Genomic DNA, 18792 nt, shown 5'->3' with positions numbered 1-18792 from the left:
TCATCATTATGAGTTGGGATATTCAAATAATCAAAGTCCTTATGTTCTTGGCTGTGTGGCTGCAGGTGATTGGCTGATACAGAGTCACATGACTGCTCGATAAATGCTATGTCACTTCCTTGTAAACAGCGTGTCACACACCTCACTGACAGGCGACTCTGGCAAAGCCCAGACATTGGGAGGAGCAGCACAACCGCCTGCAGGTGACACAGAGTTTTTCTTTACAATAAGCTGCCGCCTGTCACATCTCCTGGAGGCTTGACGGGGCAGCAGCTTCAGGCGGTACTGCAATTAAAAACTCTGACTGTGCTGCTAATAGAAAAGCAGGCAGTTGTGTTGTAACATTGTTGGTCTATGGAATTTATTGAGTAAAAGCTTGCAGTGTTTCTATCCTAAATTGCTGTTAGAATGAATCATCGTGCGGTGGAGCCTCGTCATGGACTGTAGTAATGACACGACTGCGATGAAGCAGGCTGTGTGAGGACAAGGATGTGTGAGGAACTCACCTGCTACAGCAAAAACAGAGATTCAGGCTGCAGTTAATTCACACAGGCATGAAAGAACATCTCACACAAGCCAAGTCTGCTTCAACCAACAGACACAGCCACAATATCCACCTCAACCAGCACCAGTTAGTGACACTCTATCATTCTGTCAGATTTTTGTTTCACTCCATGCTCCCTAACCCGACCCCCCCCCCCCACACACACACACACACACACACACACACACAGCAGACGTCCCCACCGCAACACACCTGGCGTCTAGAACAACCAGAGGATGGCTGGCCTCCATGTGATGCTGCAAACCAGCCAGCAGGGGGTTCAACTGCTCACATTTCCTCTCTCTTACACACACACACACACACACACACACACACACACACACACACACACACACACACACACACACACACACACCAACATCTATTAAATGGTCACCTTGACTAAAGACTCGCTCTATAAATCTGACCTTAAATCCAGAGTAAACGATACATCATGTCATAAATACATGCAGCGTATATTTGTTGGGTCTGCATTTTTAATCTTTAGTAAATTATGCAGTTACATGTGTACCGTGTGCTTTATCGGCGACCCGTCCAAGGACTTCGCCTCATGCTGAGAGATGGTTCAGACCCATGGTCACATGACATGGATGCTGTGTATCAGCAAAAGAGACTTGCAGTGTCTGCTGGACTGAGTTTCCCCCATAAAGAAACCTTCAAACTGACATGTTGCAACAGAATCAAGTGTTTGTAAAACCATTACAGATGTTTGGTATTGTGTATATTACACCAAGAATGCGGACCCATTTAGAGAAAGAATACCACTCTTCTCCGTATTTGACTTCAGTTTGCTCAGGAAGTACATGACGAATACAAAAACCGAGAACCTGTGTCTCCTCTCCCTCTGACATCAAGTCACTGTGAAGGTTCTCAAACCCGTTGATGAGTGTGTAACCTCAAACTCACCCCAGCGAGGACTCCCAGATGTTGAGCTCACTGCTGAAGTCCAGGCTGGGCAGCAGGTCGTGGGGGAACTCTAGCTCCTCCTTGTCGTCAGGGTCTCCAGCGTCACTCCTGCTCTCCTCCACTCCGGTGATGACTGGGACATCTGGGAGCACTGGTAGAGACAGCAGACTCTGGCTGGTCGGAGCTTCAGTCAGCGGCGCTCTAGTATCCCTCTGCTTCTCTGAGGGAGCTTCGGCCTGTGACACATGGAAGAACGCAGCTGGTGAGCTACTATGCACAGTATGGTACACATAAAGATACTACAACGTGTCGGAGCGTGTTGCATACCTGCAGACTTAATGCTTCACGCCAAACAAGATGAACAAACAACTCCACCCAAACTAATGAATAGAAGTGTGTGTGTACAAAGACTGAAGTCCCTCCATTCCAGCACCTGTTGCTCTGTTGGCTTTTCTGATTATATTATTCAGGTTAAATCAATATTCACAGCCCAAAAGCCAATAATTCATGTCTCTGAAACTGTGTCGACTCTCAGGTGTCACATACACTGTCATTCCCAGATAAAAACTGTAATTAAATGACTACATGACGATTACAGTCTGGTTTTTCCACCTGTGTAGCCAGAGGCTCCTCTTTCCTGGGACCCAGAATAATCATTACACCAGCTCTGAGACATCAGGTTTAATCATTGTCTAGAGGAGATTATTGAAATGACATTTTTAGTCCATCCCCCGTCCTGAGTCAACAACAAGCCTGATATTCATTTTTCTTAACAACCTGAAAATAAAGAGCTGTGGCACTGAAGTTCAACAGCAGCTGAATATCACAACACTTGATGGCAGCAGTGTGTTGAAGCGACACGGACTGAACAGTGGTGAGCTTTACCACCCACTCAGATGTAAACGTGTACTCACATGGACAGATACACTACAGCTGCTTATCGTGGAGTTGCTGGGTTTCACAACCCAAAGCATTCTTTCATTATTCATGAATTAGCCCTGGACAGCATAACTGCTCACGTCACATAATCAGGACATGTTAAGAACCATGTTTTCATGAGTTATCATACTGGTAGTACTTACTGTTTCATTCATCCTCTGTATTCAGCGCAGTACTACACTGACACAGTCACGATTTCAGGTCAAACTGACATTAAACTGGTTTAAAACAACAATCAAAAGTTCCTGTCCTCATTTGTGATGCTACAAACCTGCAGGTCTCGCTCCAGTTTCACCTCAGCTGTGCAGTTTGACGTGGATAAGGAAGTGAAGCCGTGTGTGTGTGTGTGTGTGTGTGTGTGTGTGTGTGTGTGTGTGTGTGTGAGTCACTGGCCTCACCTGTATTACTGCTACATTGAGCGTCCTTTGTTGACACATTCAGCACACACGTAGGGGCTCTTTTCTCTCTCAAACATCAGAGTTGCTCAAAGGCACTGGTAACTGAACCACACCGTCTTCTATCTGCTTTCGTGAATATGAACAGTCTGAGCTGTGTTCAGTTATTTGAACATGTACTCTCCGTTAAAAGAACCCTGCTTTGCTCTACGAGACGATTTCCACTGAAACCTGGTCACCCATGAGGTTTTAAGGGAAAAATACATTAAACTGTGCTTTTCAAGTTCTCACAATAAGGTGCCTGCCTCTGCATCACTCCCTTCTGACCCAGAAGGCAGAAATACACATTTAGCCTAAAGCTAATGGTGGTCAACAGACCTCTGAGAACTAAACTGTCCAAAAATGCTCATTTGTAAAGATGTGGATTATACCAGACAACACCCTTGAGAATTTGTAAGGAGACATTTTTGGACAGTTTTGTTGTTGTTGTTGTTGTCAGTTTCCGTTAGCGTCAAGCGAAATGTATGTGGCTGGCTCTTCCTACGTTCTGGAGTCACTCAAAAGTAATACAGGAGGGAAGAAACATCTCCATAGGCTCCACACACCTAACTGTGAGTACTGAAAAACACAACATAAAACACTTCTTGGGTGAAGTATCAATTTGAAGAACCACAGAGAGAAAGAAAGAACTTCAAGCGTCACTCCGGCGCCTTTAATCTCTCAGCTGGCACTATTTTCTGTATGAATGCTCCATAATTAGATTTAACAGTCATGCGAAGATGGTAACCGGGTTATCATGAGACGTGTGCATGTTGACGTTTGCTGGTTTCCTGTTTCCTGCCTGCACTCTCATGTTGTCATGACAGTGACCGTAGAAAGTGTGAATGTGAGGAGCCAACAACTCAACAGGATGATGAACAACGGCCTCACATGCACAACTAAGTTCACAGCCACGTTATCGGCCTTTTAAATGTCATTGGTGAGGTCAAGTATGGAAGCTTGGTGAGGTGGTGGCCCTTCTGACAGACAGACAGACAGACAGACACACACACGTTCTGTCACTGATTAACACGCAAGAAGACAACGGAGGGCGAGCTGGAGCTGCTGCCTGAGTCCATGTGCCAACACAACTGTAATGCCTCACACATGACTGCTGTAAATAGAGACAGGCCCTCACTTGCCTCCTCTCGCACTAACAGCAGATTCTACACACTCTCTTGTTTAAGTGGCTGTCCTCTCTCACACCACCTGAGTGTGTGTGCGTGTGTGTGTTTGACTTACCCAGCAGTGAGTTGAAGGTGACTAGCGTGCAGCCTCTCTAGCAGCTCTCTACCCTGCTCAGTGTGCAGCCTCTGCAGGTCTCAGTGTTGTGAAGGCAGCAGACGAGGACACAAACATGCTGCAACACATGCTGCTGACGTCCCTCTCCTCTCCGCTCCTGTACTGACTCAGCCAGCTTCCCCCACCTCTCCTCTCCTCTCCTCTGCTGCTGCACCCCCCTCTTAAATTTCCATGAGCCTCCTCAAGCTCTTACAGCGTGTGTGTATGTGTGTGTGCGTGTGTGTGGAGTCTAGAAACACTACTCTACCACACACTTAACTGGCCACAGGGAAGTGCTAAGAATTCTCCTCCCCCTTTACTGTAAACTCTTTCCATTCTCCTCCTCCTCCCTGTCCTCTTCCCTCCTTCCCTCTCCACTGCCTCCTCCTTCCCTCTCCGCTGCCTCTTCCTCCTCCTCCTCCTCCCTCCTGCTTGTGTTTTCAGGCTGACTGACAGTGCCTCTGCAGGTGAATGCTGGGAATGAAGCCAAGGCTCGGGCCTGCAGTGACCCTCTGTCAAAGGATCAGGTTACGCTCCACCTATACAACAGTGGAAAACCTCCTCCTTCAACCAACTCTGACTTTCAGTGTGTGACATCATCACCACTACATGACAGTGACTTGCGCTGCCCTAATTAACACACACACACACACTCACACGCACACACATAGTCTTCCTCCTCAAAGCTCTTTAACACACACACACTCACACGCACACACATAGTCTTCCTCCTCAAAGCTCTTTAACACACACACTCACACGCACACACATAGTCTTCCTCCTCAAAGCTCTTTAACACACACACACACACACACACACACACGTCTGATAGAAAATAGAATGTCCTAACAAGTTGTGTTTATTCGTCTCTGCCCGTCAGATTTTTGTGCCTTATTCCTTTGGTTTTTATCTCCTTGTTCGTGAACAAAAGTGCCAGCTGATGTAACTGTGAATGTACAAGCGAGCAACAAAGCACGACACCACTGGTTTAAATGGTAGAAGCAGTAAAAGTCACATTCATCCACACTAAAGAGAGCAGCAGGGTTAGAGCTTCCAACACAGTGATGTGACATTTATCTAGAGTGCAAAAAGACAAAATATCTTACTTGCACGCACAAGCCTCTCGCTCTCTCTCTCGCTCTCTCTCTCTCTCTCTCTCTCACACACACACACACACACACACACACACACACACACACACACACACACACACACACACACACACCACAGACTTGATTGTACCTTCTGGGAGTCATTGTCATTTTCCTGAGGTGGAAACAGAACAACATTTTCTGGAGCGCCCTCTTCTGGCTGTAATGATAAATGAAATGCTTCAACAAGAGACCCTCAGAGAGAACACTTAGTCCTTAGTCGTGAGCATTTGCACATTGCAAACAAATCCCTATTTTTGTTGTTGTTGTTTTGTTTGTTTTTTGGAGGCAAAGCTGACACTGTAAAGCAGGACGCTGCGATCGCCCTGCATGGTCTGCAGCCTCCACAGCTCATGAGACAAATGTCTTTGTTAATCCCATTAAGATAATCCTGAATTCCACAGCTGAGGGGCTCCAGTCACATGTGGAACCGACTGTTTTCCTTCAACTGTCCTTTTGTGCAAATGTTCAAAATAACACAACTAAAATATATGAAGCAATTAACTAAGTTAATTGCAACGATACCTCAACATGCAAAGCAATTCAGAGAAGAAGCAAATCTTGGAAACTATAATGATATGATTGGATGTCCAGCAAGAAACCGAAGCAGAAGCAGCATAAACACAAGATGAAAAAACGGCTACAGTTTTGGCAGAAGTATAAGAAAAATATTAATTTGCTCTACACCAGCAAACCACTAATTACTCCGAGGATAGAAATCTAAATGCTTATTAGACATGCACACACAGCACCATGGACATCCCATGTGCTTTCTGGAAGCCAATAATCATGTGAGTGTTGTTCGTCCTCCGTGCATGAAAGAGCTGACGGCACAAAGGTAGCAATCAGCCCTCCGCCGCTCTTACCAAAGCCTCAGTGGTGCTGCTCTCGTTCCCCATGGCTCCTCTGGCTGAGTGAGACTAGCACAGAGGGACCATCAGCGTACAGCCATCCCCAGACTCAACAGCAGACTGCTGCTCCACGGGATTACAGCGCTCTGGTATGAGGCTCAACTAGCAGGGAGAGAATGGTAAAGTGTGATTGTAGTTTTGGAGATTAGAGACTTGTGATGGAGGACCTCCCTCTGGGCCAAAGTGCAGGCTTTACCTCTACTGATGTGGGCTTAAAACATTTTCATATTCAATCCCACAGTCATGTGATTCTGAGTTCAAGTTTACAGGCAGATAACTCAGCGGTGGTGAGCTCAAAGAAATGGCATCATTTCCTGGAAGAAGAGCATCTTCATGTTTGAAACATTCACATGCTCAGAGTTACTGAGTGCATGTGGATCTAATGTGGGCGTCCTGACTCAGTGGCCGAGGCCGGGTCGTCGTCACATGGTCAGTGGCTCAATCTGCTACCAAAATCTGGATCAGATTCAAAGGTAACACTTAATAAGAGTCAGTTCATACTTGGTTCTATATAGGAGTGCTAAATATGCATTGCTTAACCATTTGTTAATGTTGTGTGTGACCTCTATTATAACAGGGTATCAGTTCACTCCACGAACCCATGACCCCCAGTCCAACCTCCCCATGGGCCTCATCCATGTTTGTTATTTCCTGTAAATCTGTCCGTCTGTAAATGGTCACAAGGCCGTTAACTCATGGTTAACTAAGCATTAACTGCCATTATTAATACATCCTAATCGCAAAATGTCAGCAATTTGTTCAAATGAATCATTTCTTGTAGGAGCACTTCTCCTCCTGACAACTGCAGCATTTAAAGATCAATCTAGAGGGGGAAAAAAAAACTATTTGAGTATTTAATCTGAGGTATTTTGAGTTTTTTTGTTGTTGTATTTTTATCTTGTGATTGCACTTTGTGAGGCTCTGTGCTAAAAATAAGTTGTGTAAATATATTTGACTTACAGAGTCCTAGAATCACATCCAATATTCGCTGGCATGTGGACTGTTGGTGTACATATACTGCAGTTTAGCAGTAATAAACACTGTTTATGCGTTCCTCCTGTGACTGCAGCCACGCTGCGTTTGTTCTGTGTTCAGTCAGAAAACGTTGACCTGAATATGCACGATTTTATAAATAGATATCTGCCCTCTCCTCTGCTGTTCTTCCAGTGTTGTGCACACTAGGTTTCCTACCAAAAGCGCAGCTTTATTCTCGTGTGCACTCATGAATCACTAATTCACTTGAACCACAAACATGTCAAAATATGTATTTCCTCTTCCATCGTCTAATGCGTGTTGTGGCAACCCTCCCCTCATGCCTGCCCACTTGCTATTTGTGTGAATGGGGTGTAATTTCAGCCTATGCAGTGTTAAAGTGTGCGCACACACACACACGCACGCACGCACGCACACACACACACACACACACACACACACACACTTTAACTGGCAACAGTGTTTCAGGGCTTTGTGGTGGCATAGAAAACAGCAGTTCGACTGTTGCTGACGGACTGTCACCCAACATGAACCATCAGGTCTGAGACGCCTCCAGGATGAGGTTACCTGACCCGTACGTGACCCCTCCTCCGGCAGAAGAATCCAAATATATACAATTTCTGATATAAAACATTTGTAACATGACGGCAAGGTTTTTTAAAGTGTGTTTATCCATCAGGCAGTAACACGCTGAAAACATGAAACTGAAGGACAACACAGTCACTCGACCTCTTTCGCTCTTTCACTTGCTGTCATCCACAGACAACAGCACCCAGCCTCAGGGCAGCTACTCACCACTGCAGACCAGAGATTTCCCTCCCTCGCACATATGACCAGCTCCTCTGGTCTGTGTTTACTGACGACTCAAGGCCAACACTGAGTCCTCCCGTGAGGAGCCCCGTTTCTCTGTGGCTATTTTTGCATATTGAGGGGGGGGGGGGGGGGGCTGATAGGTGGTTGCTCTGAGGTGGACACAGGACCAAAGGAGACGTGGGGACAGGGTCGAGGGGGAGGGAAGAGGAGATGAGGGAGGAGACCAAACTGGAGCTGGGGAGGCCATGTCTGCTCAGTGAGAGGAGGGGGAGTCAGCTGGAGGCTTCTGAGGCAACACTGTCAACAAATATGGGAGGCAATGATGTCATCAGCACCATCCCACCGGGAGCTTTCCTTCACCTCATCTACTCTCCAGACACGACAGTGACAGAACAGAGAGTCACTTCTATCAGAACTGGACAACAAAGGAAGTCCAATGTATTTCTTAAGGGTTTCAAACCTTCCACTGGGCAGAGGGGTTTCCTCTCTATAAATCCCTCTGGTTTGATCCCAGCATGGTTCCATCTACCACAGCAAGCAGCATCACCCTCTTCCTCGATGCCTCTGCTTCATTCCTCCACAGCTGATTTTCCATCACCCCTCCTCCAACACTACAGCACTCAGCACCTGACATCTCTCGGCTCACTCACACACAGACGCTCCTCTCCCCTGGTTACCTGTCTGCGTGGGATTCCGATGCAGCCTCCCATCTTGTATTCCATGTCCTCCTCTGGTGAAGTGACTCTGGCACTACATGGCTGGCAGAGCACCTTTCTGCAGAACTGCATCCTTATCAGGCAGCCACAGCATTGCCAAGGCAAGCGGATATTTGCAAGAGCTGCGAGTGTGCGCCTCAGTGACTAATAAATACTCTGCCCTGCATTGCCACTAGTGTATCTGTGACACGTTTTTCAAGCCATTGTTATATAAAATCTACATTACATAAGGAATCCAGCCTCATCAAGTGAGAGTGAGAAGGGGAAGCTACTCTTTCCAGCCTCAGATGCATCTGACATCACAGCACGGATGAGCACACTGAGGCTTTGGAGGGAAAACGCTCAGAGAGGGAGAGAGAGGAGGAGATGGAGGCAGCACAAAGGAAGCCTGTCCCTTTAAAAGAGGCTGGAGACAGCAGGAACGACGGTGATACATCATCGTGATGAGGATCACAACGCTGCAAGTGCACTGGTCTACGGAAGAACCATTACAGCATAAAAATCATTTATCATTTCATATAATCATATCTGCTTTAGAATGAATTCAGTTGTACAAACAGGTTTGTTCCCTGTAGCCTAAAAATTTACCACATCATTAAATTCTTTTCCCAGGTGTTTGATGTGTGCGAACCTTGAGTAACACCAAGATTTGACTGTCTTAACATTATCATCTGGGCCCGTTTGGTCACCATGACAATCTTCGTAAAACGTAACATGGACTCCATACCTGCGGAGGGAAACTGCATGGCCTCTCCAGCCCAGCCTCTCCAGCCTGCTGCTACCAGTCACCATCTCTGGTCTGTGAGCGCCTGGAGGCTCAAAGTTGGCTGCTGGGAATGAACTCTGAACTCCACAGTCAGCTTGAAAAGTCTGTACAGTGCTGCACCAACACTACACTCCTCTGCCATTCATAACGACAAACACAGATTCATCTTCTATTTTATTTCGCATTTTTTTTAAAAACAATAAAAGAAATATTAAAACAGACTGAGTCCCCTGACAGTTCACTACTATATCTTTACAGCTACTTTGTGAATATCTAATCATATGGTTTTATTTTAGAATCTAAAAAGACAACAAAAAAAAAAGTTTTAAAAATAACGTTCAGCTTTAGCAAACAAAAATTTCTTGGGTCCATCAGTCGTTCTGCGTGTTTGGAGGCTGAATCATCGTGTCGGTGATGTCGAAGGCGTCGATGAGCTCCTGAGAGAGAAAAACAACCACATCAACCAACCAGTGAGGGGGGCGTGCCGACTCCACACACTCACGCTCCACTCATCCTGTTCTCTAGCACGGTTCTGTGTAAAAGGCTCCAGTTTTTAAAAATAAAGCAAACCTGCTCCTGGTCCAGTCGTCTCCACCTTCCTGCCTGATGGAAGGAAGGTTTTCATCAGCGCTGATGTGCTCCGTCATGGGTTGTTAAGTGCAAATGAATGGAAGGAGCGTTGGTTCATGGTGTCATGAGGAGCTGCTGGTGTCATTCGGTGCGTTCCAGGTGAAACTGACCTGACTTCTTTCAGTCATTGGTTGTATTTTACTCTTTTGCAAATGAACAGGAACTAAATGAGGTTTCCTCGCTTTGTTCACATTTCCACAGCTTTTCCACACCATCATCAAACCGCGTAACTCAACATTAGTTTTAGTTACGTGGTTTGATGAAATCTAAATATGTATTGAAATAAATCAGAACATTTTTTGAAGTCATTCTTAAACGAACCATAAATACTCTGAAGCAAAATTTCCTAAATTTTCTGTCTTTGTTTATCAAAACCTTTCCAGGCCTGAAAATTATTATTTTCCACTTCCAGAACTTTTCCAGGTTTTTCTTGGCTGCCTGAACCCTGTACATGAGTCCCAGGTTTGCTGATGCTGACAGCTGCTCACCTTCCAGGTTTTTGGGCTGACAGAAATGATGCACTGTTTCCGACTGGATGAGCCAGCATCCCCCCCCTCACCCTCCTCCACCGGAGCTGAGAGACATAAGAACACGATGCTTACATTCAGTCTCCTTCTCTTCATTATTCTAAGACATAAATGTGCTTACCTATACAAGGCAACTTGGCATTGTCCAGATAGATCTGCGCCAGGCCATCCTGAAACATTGCAACACATGCTAACTGTCACTAGGGGGCAGACAAGCTCCAGCCAAGGCCCAAACACCACAGGACACTCACCCTGATCAGAAAGGACGTGTGGAAAATGTTCTCGACCGTCCGAGAGAAGGAGTTGGGGTCGATAACAAACTCGTAGTAGGATATTGGTGACGATGCTGTGATGGAAGCACAGACTTGTCAGCAAATTAGACCTTCACAAGACAAAAAGTCCACGTCATAAACCAGAGGCTCACGATCGTCTTGATGGTAACTCTTCAGGTATCCCAGGATCCTTTCCACCTCCTTCTCTGTTGCCTCCTGATGGGACTCCTCCATCTTCTTTAGCTGATGGACACAATGACAAAGAGAAACAGTGAGAACTGGTTGTTTGGCTGCCAGGTGCCTCTCGTGCAGGTGCGTGCTGGCCTACCTGGGTCGGCATGCTTCTTTTGGCCTCCCTGGCGACTGCTGCCTTCCGTCGCTCCAACCTCGGCTTTGGAGGAGGAGGCTCTGCGTGGAATGAGCCCATCCTGATGAAGGCAGCACGGGGGGCAAGATTAAAAATAACTGGGCAGGTACTAATAAACTCTTATTATCTAGCTGCAGAGTTGCATGTGTACTTTTAGGGCCATCATCACGGAACCCTGTCAGTTAGGGACGGGTTGTGATTTGGTGGAACCATTCCCAGTTCATACTGAATGGTATTTCAGGAGGCGAATGCAGACGATGTGGTGCTCACATGTAGTGGAAGGAGGGTGCCGTACTGAAACAGCAGTTGACTTTCTGGGCGAGTCTGTGCCAGGCGTCCTGGGGCAGGTAGCCCGAGACCGCACCTCCGTTCTGCTGCTCATCCTCCCCGTTCTCCAGCCGGTTCAGACCCATGAAGGACAGCTGTCCAAGAAGCAGAGACATCACATGACCACCCAGATATGAGATCAGGTGCTACAGGTGCTCCATCCCCCAGTGAGCCAAGACAAACAGACCGTTATGAGATTCCACTTCCGCCATTTTAAGTGACAGGAAAAGTAAGTATTTTATTCTAATGAATTTAAACTCCTTCCTGGCACCGACGACAATTTTCCATCACTAATGACACAACGATTCTCAGCCATTTCCTGCTATCAGTGTCATGTGATTGAGGGCACTACTGCCCACCTGGTGAGAGACCACCAGAAGTCTCGGTCTAAAAACAAGTGAAGCAGCAGCTCAGGAAACTGGATCCAGAGCCCTGCAGTCGGTCATGAGGAGGATGCCTGTGCAAGCACACAAGGAACCTGAGACGTGCAGAACAAGGGGGGGGGGGCTTTCTGACGAATACAGCAAAACAGTGAAACTATTACAAATACAGCATATGAGGTGGGTGGAAATTTAGCGCATAAATTATGCTTCTCTGCTTCTCAGTGTCAGAGCTGAAATATCCCTTCGAAGATAAAACTGATAAATGTGGCTTTGAAACAAGAACACAGCGGTGGAACAGCCAGCTCTGTCTTATGATGTCATTATAGAGCTGTTATGGCACACATGACTACGTCCTCACACAGGACAATCAGGCCGACATGCTGCACTCATTTGGAGCCGTGTGTGAATAGTTTCATTACTCTCTCACTATCCAGGTCTTTTTTCAGCTCACAAGAGGGTCAGCAACAGTCCCGACATGCAGGCAGCAGTGTCACTGGGCCACTCTAGTCCTGATGTGTTTCTACTCCACTTTCTCTCTAGCAGCTTACACATGTGTACTAACAATACTCACAAGATGCTCGGCATACACAGAGGTGTCGAAGGCGGCCCCTTCCGCACACAGCTGGCTGGCCTTCTCCTTGCCCAGGTCTGTGGCCACCACCAGGAGCTGGGCATCCAAAGCTGCCTCCCTCGCCTGGCGCACTGTGGGACAGCACCAGACCACGACATGCAAGCATCAGGAATCCATGTGTGGTTGCGTCACGGTTGAGTTGGAGTGACCTGTTAGTTCACACATACCATCTTTAAACAGCTTGTTGGCCTCGTCTAAAACCTCTGTGAGCTTATTGTTGGAGGGGCTGAGTATATCCTCTCGGTTCCCTGTGGGCGGGGGGACATTGGAGTCAGGTAAACAAACAACGGTACGATCATCCTCACTCTCAGCCCAGCCCTACTCACGCTGCACTGAGTTGATGAGGTCTCGGTACTTGCTCCGGATCTCTCTGCGGAGTCGCGCGGTACTGTCGTCGTCTTCGCCCTCCTGCGGGACGGGAGAGCCGAACACCGAGCTCCCGTCGTCCCCGTCCGCCCGCTGCTTCTCCCTTCTCCTGTGGCCGGACGCACCACTTCGCCGGGGAGCTTCCTCGTTGCCACCGCTCCTGGCTCGGTTCATCCTCCTGACTGAGTGTGTGTAGGTGTGTGTGCACCAAAGTAACCTTCAGAATGAGACCAACCGGTAACAACCGTTACACTTCTCAGTTACGGCTAAACTGTGAGCATGACTGATTGCTAACGTCGGCTAACATTTAGCTAGCCGCTGACGCGCGAGAGAAACAGTGGCGGGCTCGTGTGTGTGTTTCCGTTTCCGTGTTTACATTTATAAACTGCTGCTTACTCTTCGTCGATGATGTTTGCTGTTGCAAATTTAGAGCCTCCCGTTCATACTTCAAGCGACGGCGTCTCTCTGGCTACTGTTCAACAGTTTAATCCCTCCATGTTCCTTCGGAGAACTCGAGAGAACCTCCGCCTCAGGTGGAGGAGCGCGGCCACAGGCGGTTCCTCAGCTGCTCCTAGCAGAAGTCAGGTCGGTGTTGTGGGCTGCGATAGAATAATAACGTCACGGACATAAACCTAATAGCACCCTCCATAGTAGTCTGCTGAGGGGGGCGTGGTCATAAACGTCATCGCGGAAGTGTTGGTCCTCCCAGCGTCACTCAACGCGGTGCAGGGCAATTGAACAGCCCTCTTTACGCTTTACGTATTGTTCTGTTGTCATGGTTACTGGAAGCCCCCCCCCCCCCCCAGCTCGTTTCCAGGGCTCAAGCACCAACACCGTGATTTTTCTTACATCTTCACTAGTTTAAAGTGATAACGCCATTATTCTATTTTTTTATTGAATTAAGTCGATGTTTCTAGGCTTCAACTTTTCCCTGAGAGTATTTAAACTTTAAATAACTCTCTATTTCTTACTTAAGTTTCGAAAAAGTACCCAACCTGCCGTCACGTCTTTTGCGTAGACTCAAAGGTACGAGCCTTAACTGTGTATTAACGGTCAGACGCTTGTGAGGGGGCGGGGGTGATCACATGGACAGGTAATCCCTCCGTGACCTCGCCGTCCTGGAGGAGCGACTGCAGGAGTAACGAGAGCTGCTGAACATCCAGCTCCGCGCCCACGTACTCACCATGGGGGAACTGAGGTCCACCTCACCAGCTCCGATACCGGACCTGAGCAACTTCATCACCGCTGAAGCGGAGAGGAGCCCCCGCTCACAGGAGTCCTGCGCTCGGCTCGGAATCAAACCTGTTCAACTCCTGATTAAATCTCTCAACGAGTTGATTGCCGTGCAGCACAAGGCGCCTTTAGAAGCGATGAAATTTGTGCACGAGTCCTATGAAAAGGAGAGAAGGAAGCGTTTACAACCGCGCGGGGGTGAGAGGGAGAGGATTATCCAGGCGGGAGGCGACAGGTGGAGCGGCAGCAAAGTCTCAGGCCTGGAGAACACCGTGGCTCCTGATGACCCCGCGGTGCACAAGTCAACGGGGCCCATCCCATATGCAGATCTGTGCTGTAAGGGCAAATCAGTGAGCAGGTCCCCCTGCTCTGCTGCAGCGGGCCAGAGAGACCCAGACAGGAGCACAATCTGCAGCTTCAGTTTGGGAGACCTCAGACAATCTCCAGCTACTGAGATGAAGCTGGAGAAGCTCACCCAGGACATCACCAGGAAGATGCGGGTCACAATATCCGAGAGAGACCGCAAGATTGCTGCTCTCATGCTGGTGAAGCACCAGGAAGAGCAGGAGTGGCAGAAGCTCTGTCAGCAGGAGCAACAGGAGCGCCAGCAGGCTCGCAGGAGGGAGGAGGTCCTGAGGGCTCAGGCAGAGAAAAAGAGAAGGAAGAAGCTGATTCAGAGCATGGAAAGCTGGCAGGAGGAGCTGGAGGCTCGCAGGAGACTGAGGGTACACAAAGAGAAGGAGAAAGCGCTACAACTCAAGCAGGAGGTGCTGCTGCAAGAGGACCGCTGGAGGAGGCTGAAAGAGGAGGTGGAGGCACAACGCAGAAAACAGATGGCAGCTGCACAGAAAGAGGCAGAGGGGCGGAAGTGCTACCAGGAGAAGCTGCTGAGAAACAAAGAGGACTTGGAGAAAAGGGAGCAAGAGAGGGAGAGGCAGGTGGCTGTGGAGAGGGAGCAGAAGGCCAGGAGGAGCAAAGTGCTGCAAGAGAGGAAGGAGAGGAAGAGGCTGCAGGACGAAAATAGTAGGGAGCTGCTAAGACACATCCTCCTGAAACAGCAGGTAGACCAGCAGGTGGAGGAAGAGGAGGCGCAGATGAGGAATGTACTTGAGAAGAAACTGCGGCACTCCTCGGAGAAACGTGCACAGGTTGTAGAGGCGCGGCTGAGGGAGCTGCAGGAACGTAGCGTCCAGGAGGACAAGCAGATTCAGAGAGCACAGCTGCGGGCCCAGCTGCAGAGCATCCAGCAGCTCACTCACAAACAGCTCCTGGTCCAACGCAGCCAGCGGCGCATGGAGCGAGCCGCCCAGCACGCCTCTGCCCGGCGCCGCAGCAGAGCTCTGCAGGTGCAGCAGCACAACAGGCACCGGGAGCTCTGCCACCAGAGGCTCAGACAGAGGATCCAGAGAGAGGAGGAGGCCATGAGGAGGGTAAGAGAGAGCTGCGTCACCATGAAGGAGTGGAGGAGGGAGAGGCTACGGAGACAACGGGAACAGATGCTGGAGGAGGCGCACAGGCAGGCCCGGGCCTCCTTCCACATGAGGGACAGAGTGAGACAGCACACACAGAGGCACACCTTTGCTCAGATGGCTCTGGAGGCTCAGCTGACCGCCTCTATCAGCCGCATGAAACTGTGACGGACGCGACCCCCCATCCCCACCCTCATTGGTGTAAAAACAGCTCCTCCCATCAGCCCCTCCTGGTGGCCAGCGGGTGGTTTAACTGACTGCAAAAGCCGGTCAGGCCATGAAGGAGCATCGAACCAGAATTTTTGTAGTTTGTTTGTTTTTTAGCTCAGATGTGGTGGATTCAACCGCACAATGCACCTGAGAGTTGGTTAACTCGCATTTTGGGTAGTTTTGTTAGTTAGTCGTCAGTCACCATGAGTATCAAGCTAAATGTTGGTGGCTGGCTGTCACAAAAAGGAATAGCTGGAGGGAAATCACACATTTGTAAGTACTTGAAAAGCAAAAAACCCTTTGTGGGTGAAGTACTGCTGTAACTTGGAGCTTAGTGTCAAATGAATCTTTGCGCACCTTTTATGGTTTGTTCAGGTAAAGCCATTCATGAAATCCATATTCAAACTTGTGAAAATGTCAAAAAAAAAAAAGTGAGATGTCAGTGCTTTTTATCCCTCCACACCACTGCAAACTGCAGGCTCCAAGCATTGTGGTCTTAAATCTACACTAAGAAAAACTGTCAGTTAAGTAAAAATGAAGTTGGTCAACGTCAGTGTTACCTCATGAATACGTCACATCTCTGGAAGCCTTGAGGAACTTCTCCAGGTTTGCCATAAATGTCCACCGGAAGCCGTGACTGTGACGGGCCCACATCTTGGAGTACGGCCATGAGACCCACGTCTGGACGTGGCCACTCTACAGGTCTACAGCATAAACCTTGTTCAGAACTTTGAAGGTGATTTCATTGTTTTTCAAAAGGTAAAAATTATGTGACCACATTTAACAGAGAGAATGTGGGCTTCAGTGAAACTCAGTGTGTTCAACCAGCAGAAATGAAGGTGACGTTTCATGAACTCTGTTTTTAGATTATCTGAAGCATTCCTGACGTCCAGATTTGACTGCATTTTCTGTTTTTTGGAAGAGATCTCACCTCATATAGGAGTCAGAACTCTCTCTCACTCCCTCTCCCAGGAATCCCTCAAAGCTGTTATTAATACGAAGCCGTTTTAAAGAATATTTGATCCAGATTTGACCCGCCCAGGTTCATCTGACCTGGTCCAATGTGGGCTGCATGTCACAAGAGCAAATCTTCCCTTTGTCACATTTTCAAAAAATTTCACATCAAATCAAACGTCAGTTGTTCAGCACTGAGCTGATTTCAGCTTTGCAGGTGCAGCTGGGAGGGGACACCCTGAAGAAATGAGGGGCCCTGAAGGACTCAAACGCGAGTGTGGGTGCAGAGTAGCCGCTCAGGCGGGGGCGGAGCACTGACACTGCGTTAATATGATGTCACGTGTGAGTCTCTGACGTGGTGCAGTACATTTTCAGTGGTGACAGAAAATTAAAAATGGTGGTTTGGAAATAGACGGCATGAGGGCACACGGAAGCAGGCAGGACCAGCAGGGTCCAGAGGGTTACCTTCACCTGGACACATGGATTGACTGACCGCCACACCTCCCCAGAGGTCTGACGGGTCAAACCAGGGCAAGCTGGACCAAACCATGGATTCAAAGAGAAAACATCAGTGCTGCTTCTGCTTCAGAGTTATGGATCCGTTGGTCATGTGATCAAGCATAGGTATTTTCATTGATGTTACATGGTTTTGTGTGATGTAAATACATTGTTTATTCATTGATATATTTCAATTCAAAATGTCTGGCATCACATCTATAAGCCTGATGGGATGTGCCCACATCTCCAGAGTAACAGAAATCCAGGTGTGACATGAGACTCTGGCCATTAAACAGGAATCAGACTGAGATCGATTGAGATCTGTCATTAAATCAGCATCGAGAGCGGAAGCAGCAGTTGTAGTGATGCCGTAGCAACGACGACAAACGGCTGAACAGTGCCGGGGCAGGTGGCGCTGAACGTCACTGATCCAGAGAAGACGCACATCATCCAGGAATGAGCCGCTCCAAACCGCAATGACAGACACAACACACCGATGTATTAAAGTCATGTTGATCAAAGGCTGCAACACTTAACATCACCTGAGCAATGATGACATCATCACCAGACTGTCATTCAGGATATTTTGATTTTATCACCTGGAGCTGCCAGGTTTAACGAACAATGAGTGGATGCAGCTTCTACCTTGTAGGGGTCTGTTTCCACCCTCTCTAAGAAAAGGCTCCCAGTCTCCTGTCCCTGTGCTCCTGCTCCATTCTGGGCGAGAGGCGGGGTTAAGTCAGGTGACCAGTCCATCACAGATGGACTCTGACCGGATTTTCTTGTTGGCGAATCACATCTAACTAGAATGTCTTGTAGCTCACTATGAGTGATGCACTCTCCTCCTCTGTGGCTCTTCCCGGGGCACCCTTGTGTTTGGGGGCTGGGATGTCACTGCTGGAGCCTGCATGACTCATAGCGACACGCACTGAAGCCTCGTCCAGTTGTTTAGAACAGCTGCTTTTACTAAATCTTCTGTCGTGAAGTACGTCACACATTCCTCCTCCAAACTCGAGGACACCAGCCGCTCCCCTGGTCCCGTGCCAGTTCCTCAGCTGCACTACATAGAATTCATACTTACAGATACAGATTCACGTGTGCCTGTTTACCTTTCAAAATAAAAATCTATCCATCCAAAGTCACCAACTCTCAAGGCACAGTTTTCCCTCCAACACTGTATTTGCTGTTTTCACATCTTGAACAATGCAAAGGGACTGCAGGCAACAGACCTGAGGCCAGATTTTGATTTTAAATGACTCTTAAATCACTGAATGTGACTGTGCTACGAATGAGAAGCTGGGCCCCGGGTGGCTCCTCCACGCCTCAAGGACCTGGGAGAGAGTTACACTTGGACCAAAGAACCCAAGCGCAGGTGAGAGGCGTTTGATGGAATATTAACTGCAGTCTTACCCCAGTTTGGACTTTGAAAACTGTCAATGTTTGGATGGTG

At 48.1% G+C, this 18792-nt stretch overlaps 3 protein-coding genes across 5 annotated transcripts in view; 1 reads left to right on the top strand and 2 right to left on the bottom strand.

Moving 5' to 3' along the window:
• The window catches only part of tacc2 (transforming, acidic coiled-coil containing protein 2), a 46111-nt gene extending 37095 nt beyond the window's left edge, over nucleotides 1–9016 (bottom strand). Inside the window, exons 1-3 of one of the 2 annotated variants that reach the window (XM_086179612.1) lie at nucleotides 6143–6199; nucleotides 5368–5436; nucleotides 1472–1707 (exon numbers count right to left, since the gene is read on the bottom strand). In XM_086179612.1, coding sequence (XP_086035738.1) covers nucleotides 1472–1707; nucleotides 5368–5436; nucleotides 6143–6175 — 338 coding nt within the window. In that variant the 5' untranslated portion in view covers nucleotides 6176–6199. Of the gene's footprint in view, nucleotides 1–1471; nucleotides 1708–5367; nucleotides 5437–6142; nucleotides 6200–8670 lie in introns of those variants that run through there. The other variant, XM_086179611.1, reaches the window with a different exon arrangement.
• A 616-nt stretch (nucleotides 9017–9632) lies between these two features.
• On the bottom strand, nucleotides 9633–13691 carry nsmce4a (NSE4A component of SMC5/6 complex). Of its 2 annotated transcripts, none has more exons than XM_086180922.1 (11): nucleotides 13375–13691; nucleotides 12939–13160; nucleotides 12780–12860; nucleotides 12553–12683; nucleotides 11542–11693; nucleotides 11233–11332; nucleotides 11057–11147; nucleotides 10884–10978; nucleotides 10754–10802; nucleotides 10594–10679; nucleotides 9633–9912 (listed from the first exon to the last, which is right to left on the bottom strand). In XM_086180922.1, exons 2-11 carry the CDS (start codon nucleotides 13150–13152, stop codon nucleotides 9847–9849), a joined length of 1065 nt encoding a protein of 354 aa, XP_086037048.1. In that variant the 5' UTR covers nucleotides 13153–13160; nucleotides 13375–13691; the 3' UTR covers nucleotides 9633–9846. The 2 variants fall into 2 exon arrangements, with proteins under 2 accessions (XP_086037048.1, XP_086037047.1); XM_086180921.1 differs by having other exon boundaries at nucleotides 12939–13195; nucleotides 13375–13690.
• Nucleotides 12798–18376, top strand: LOC147247948 (uncharacterized). Its single transcript, XM_086180920.1, has one exon. The coding sequence runs from the start codon at nucleotides 14163–14165 to the stop codon at nucleotides 15846–15848; it is 1686 nt and encodes a 561-aa protein (XP_086037046.1). The 5' UTR covers nucleotides 12798–14162; the 3' UTR covers nucleotides 15849–18376.
• The last annotated feature ends 416 nt before the right edge of the window (nucleotides 18377–18792 follow it).

This window comes from Aulostomus chinensis, chromosome 16 (genome assembly GCF_037954235.1).
Source record: "Aulostomus chinensis isolate RoL2024-O1b breed Wild chromosome 16, RoL_Achi_v1.0, whole genome shotgun sequence".
Lineage (NCBI taxonomy): Eukaryota > Metazoa > Chordata > Actinopteri > Syngnathiformes > Aulostomidae > Aulostomus > Aulostomus chinensis.
This window is presented reverse-complemented; position numbering and strand designations above follow the sequence as displayed.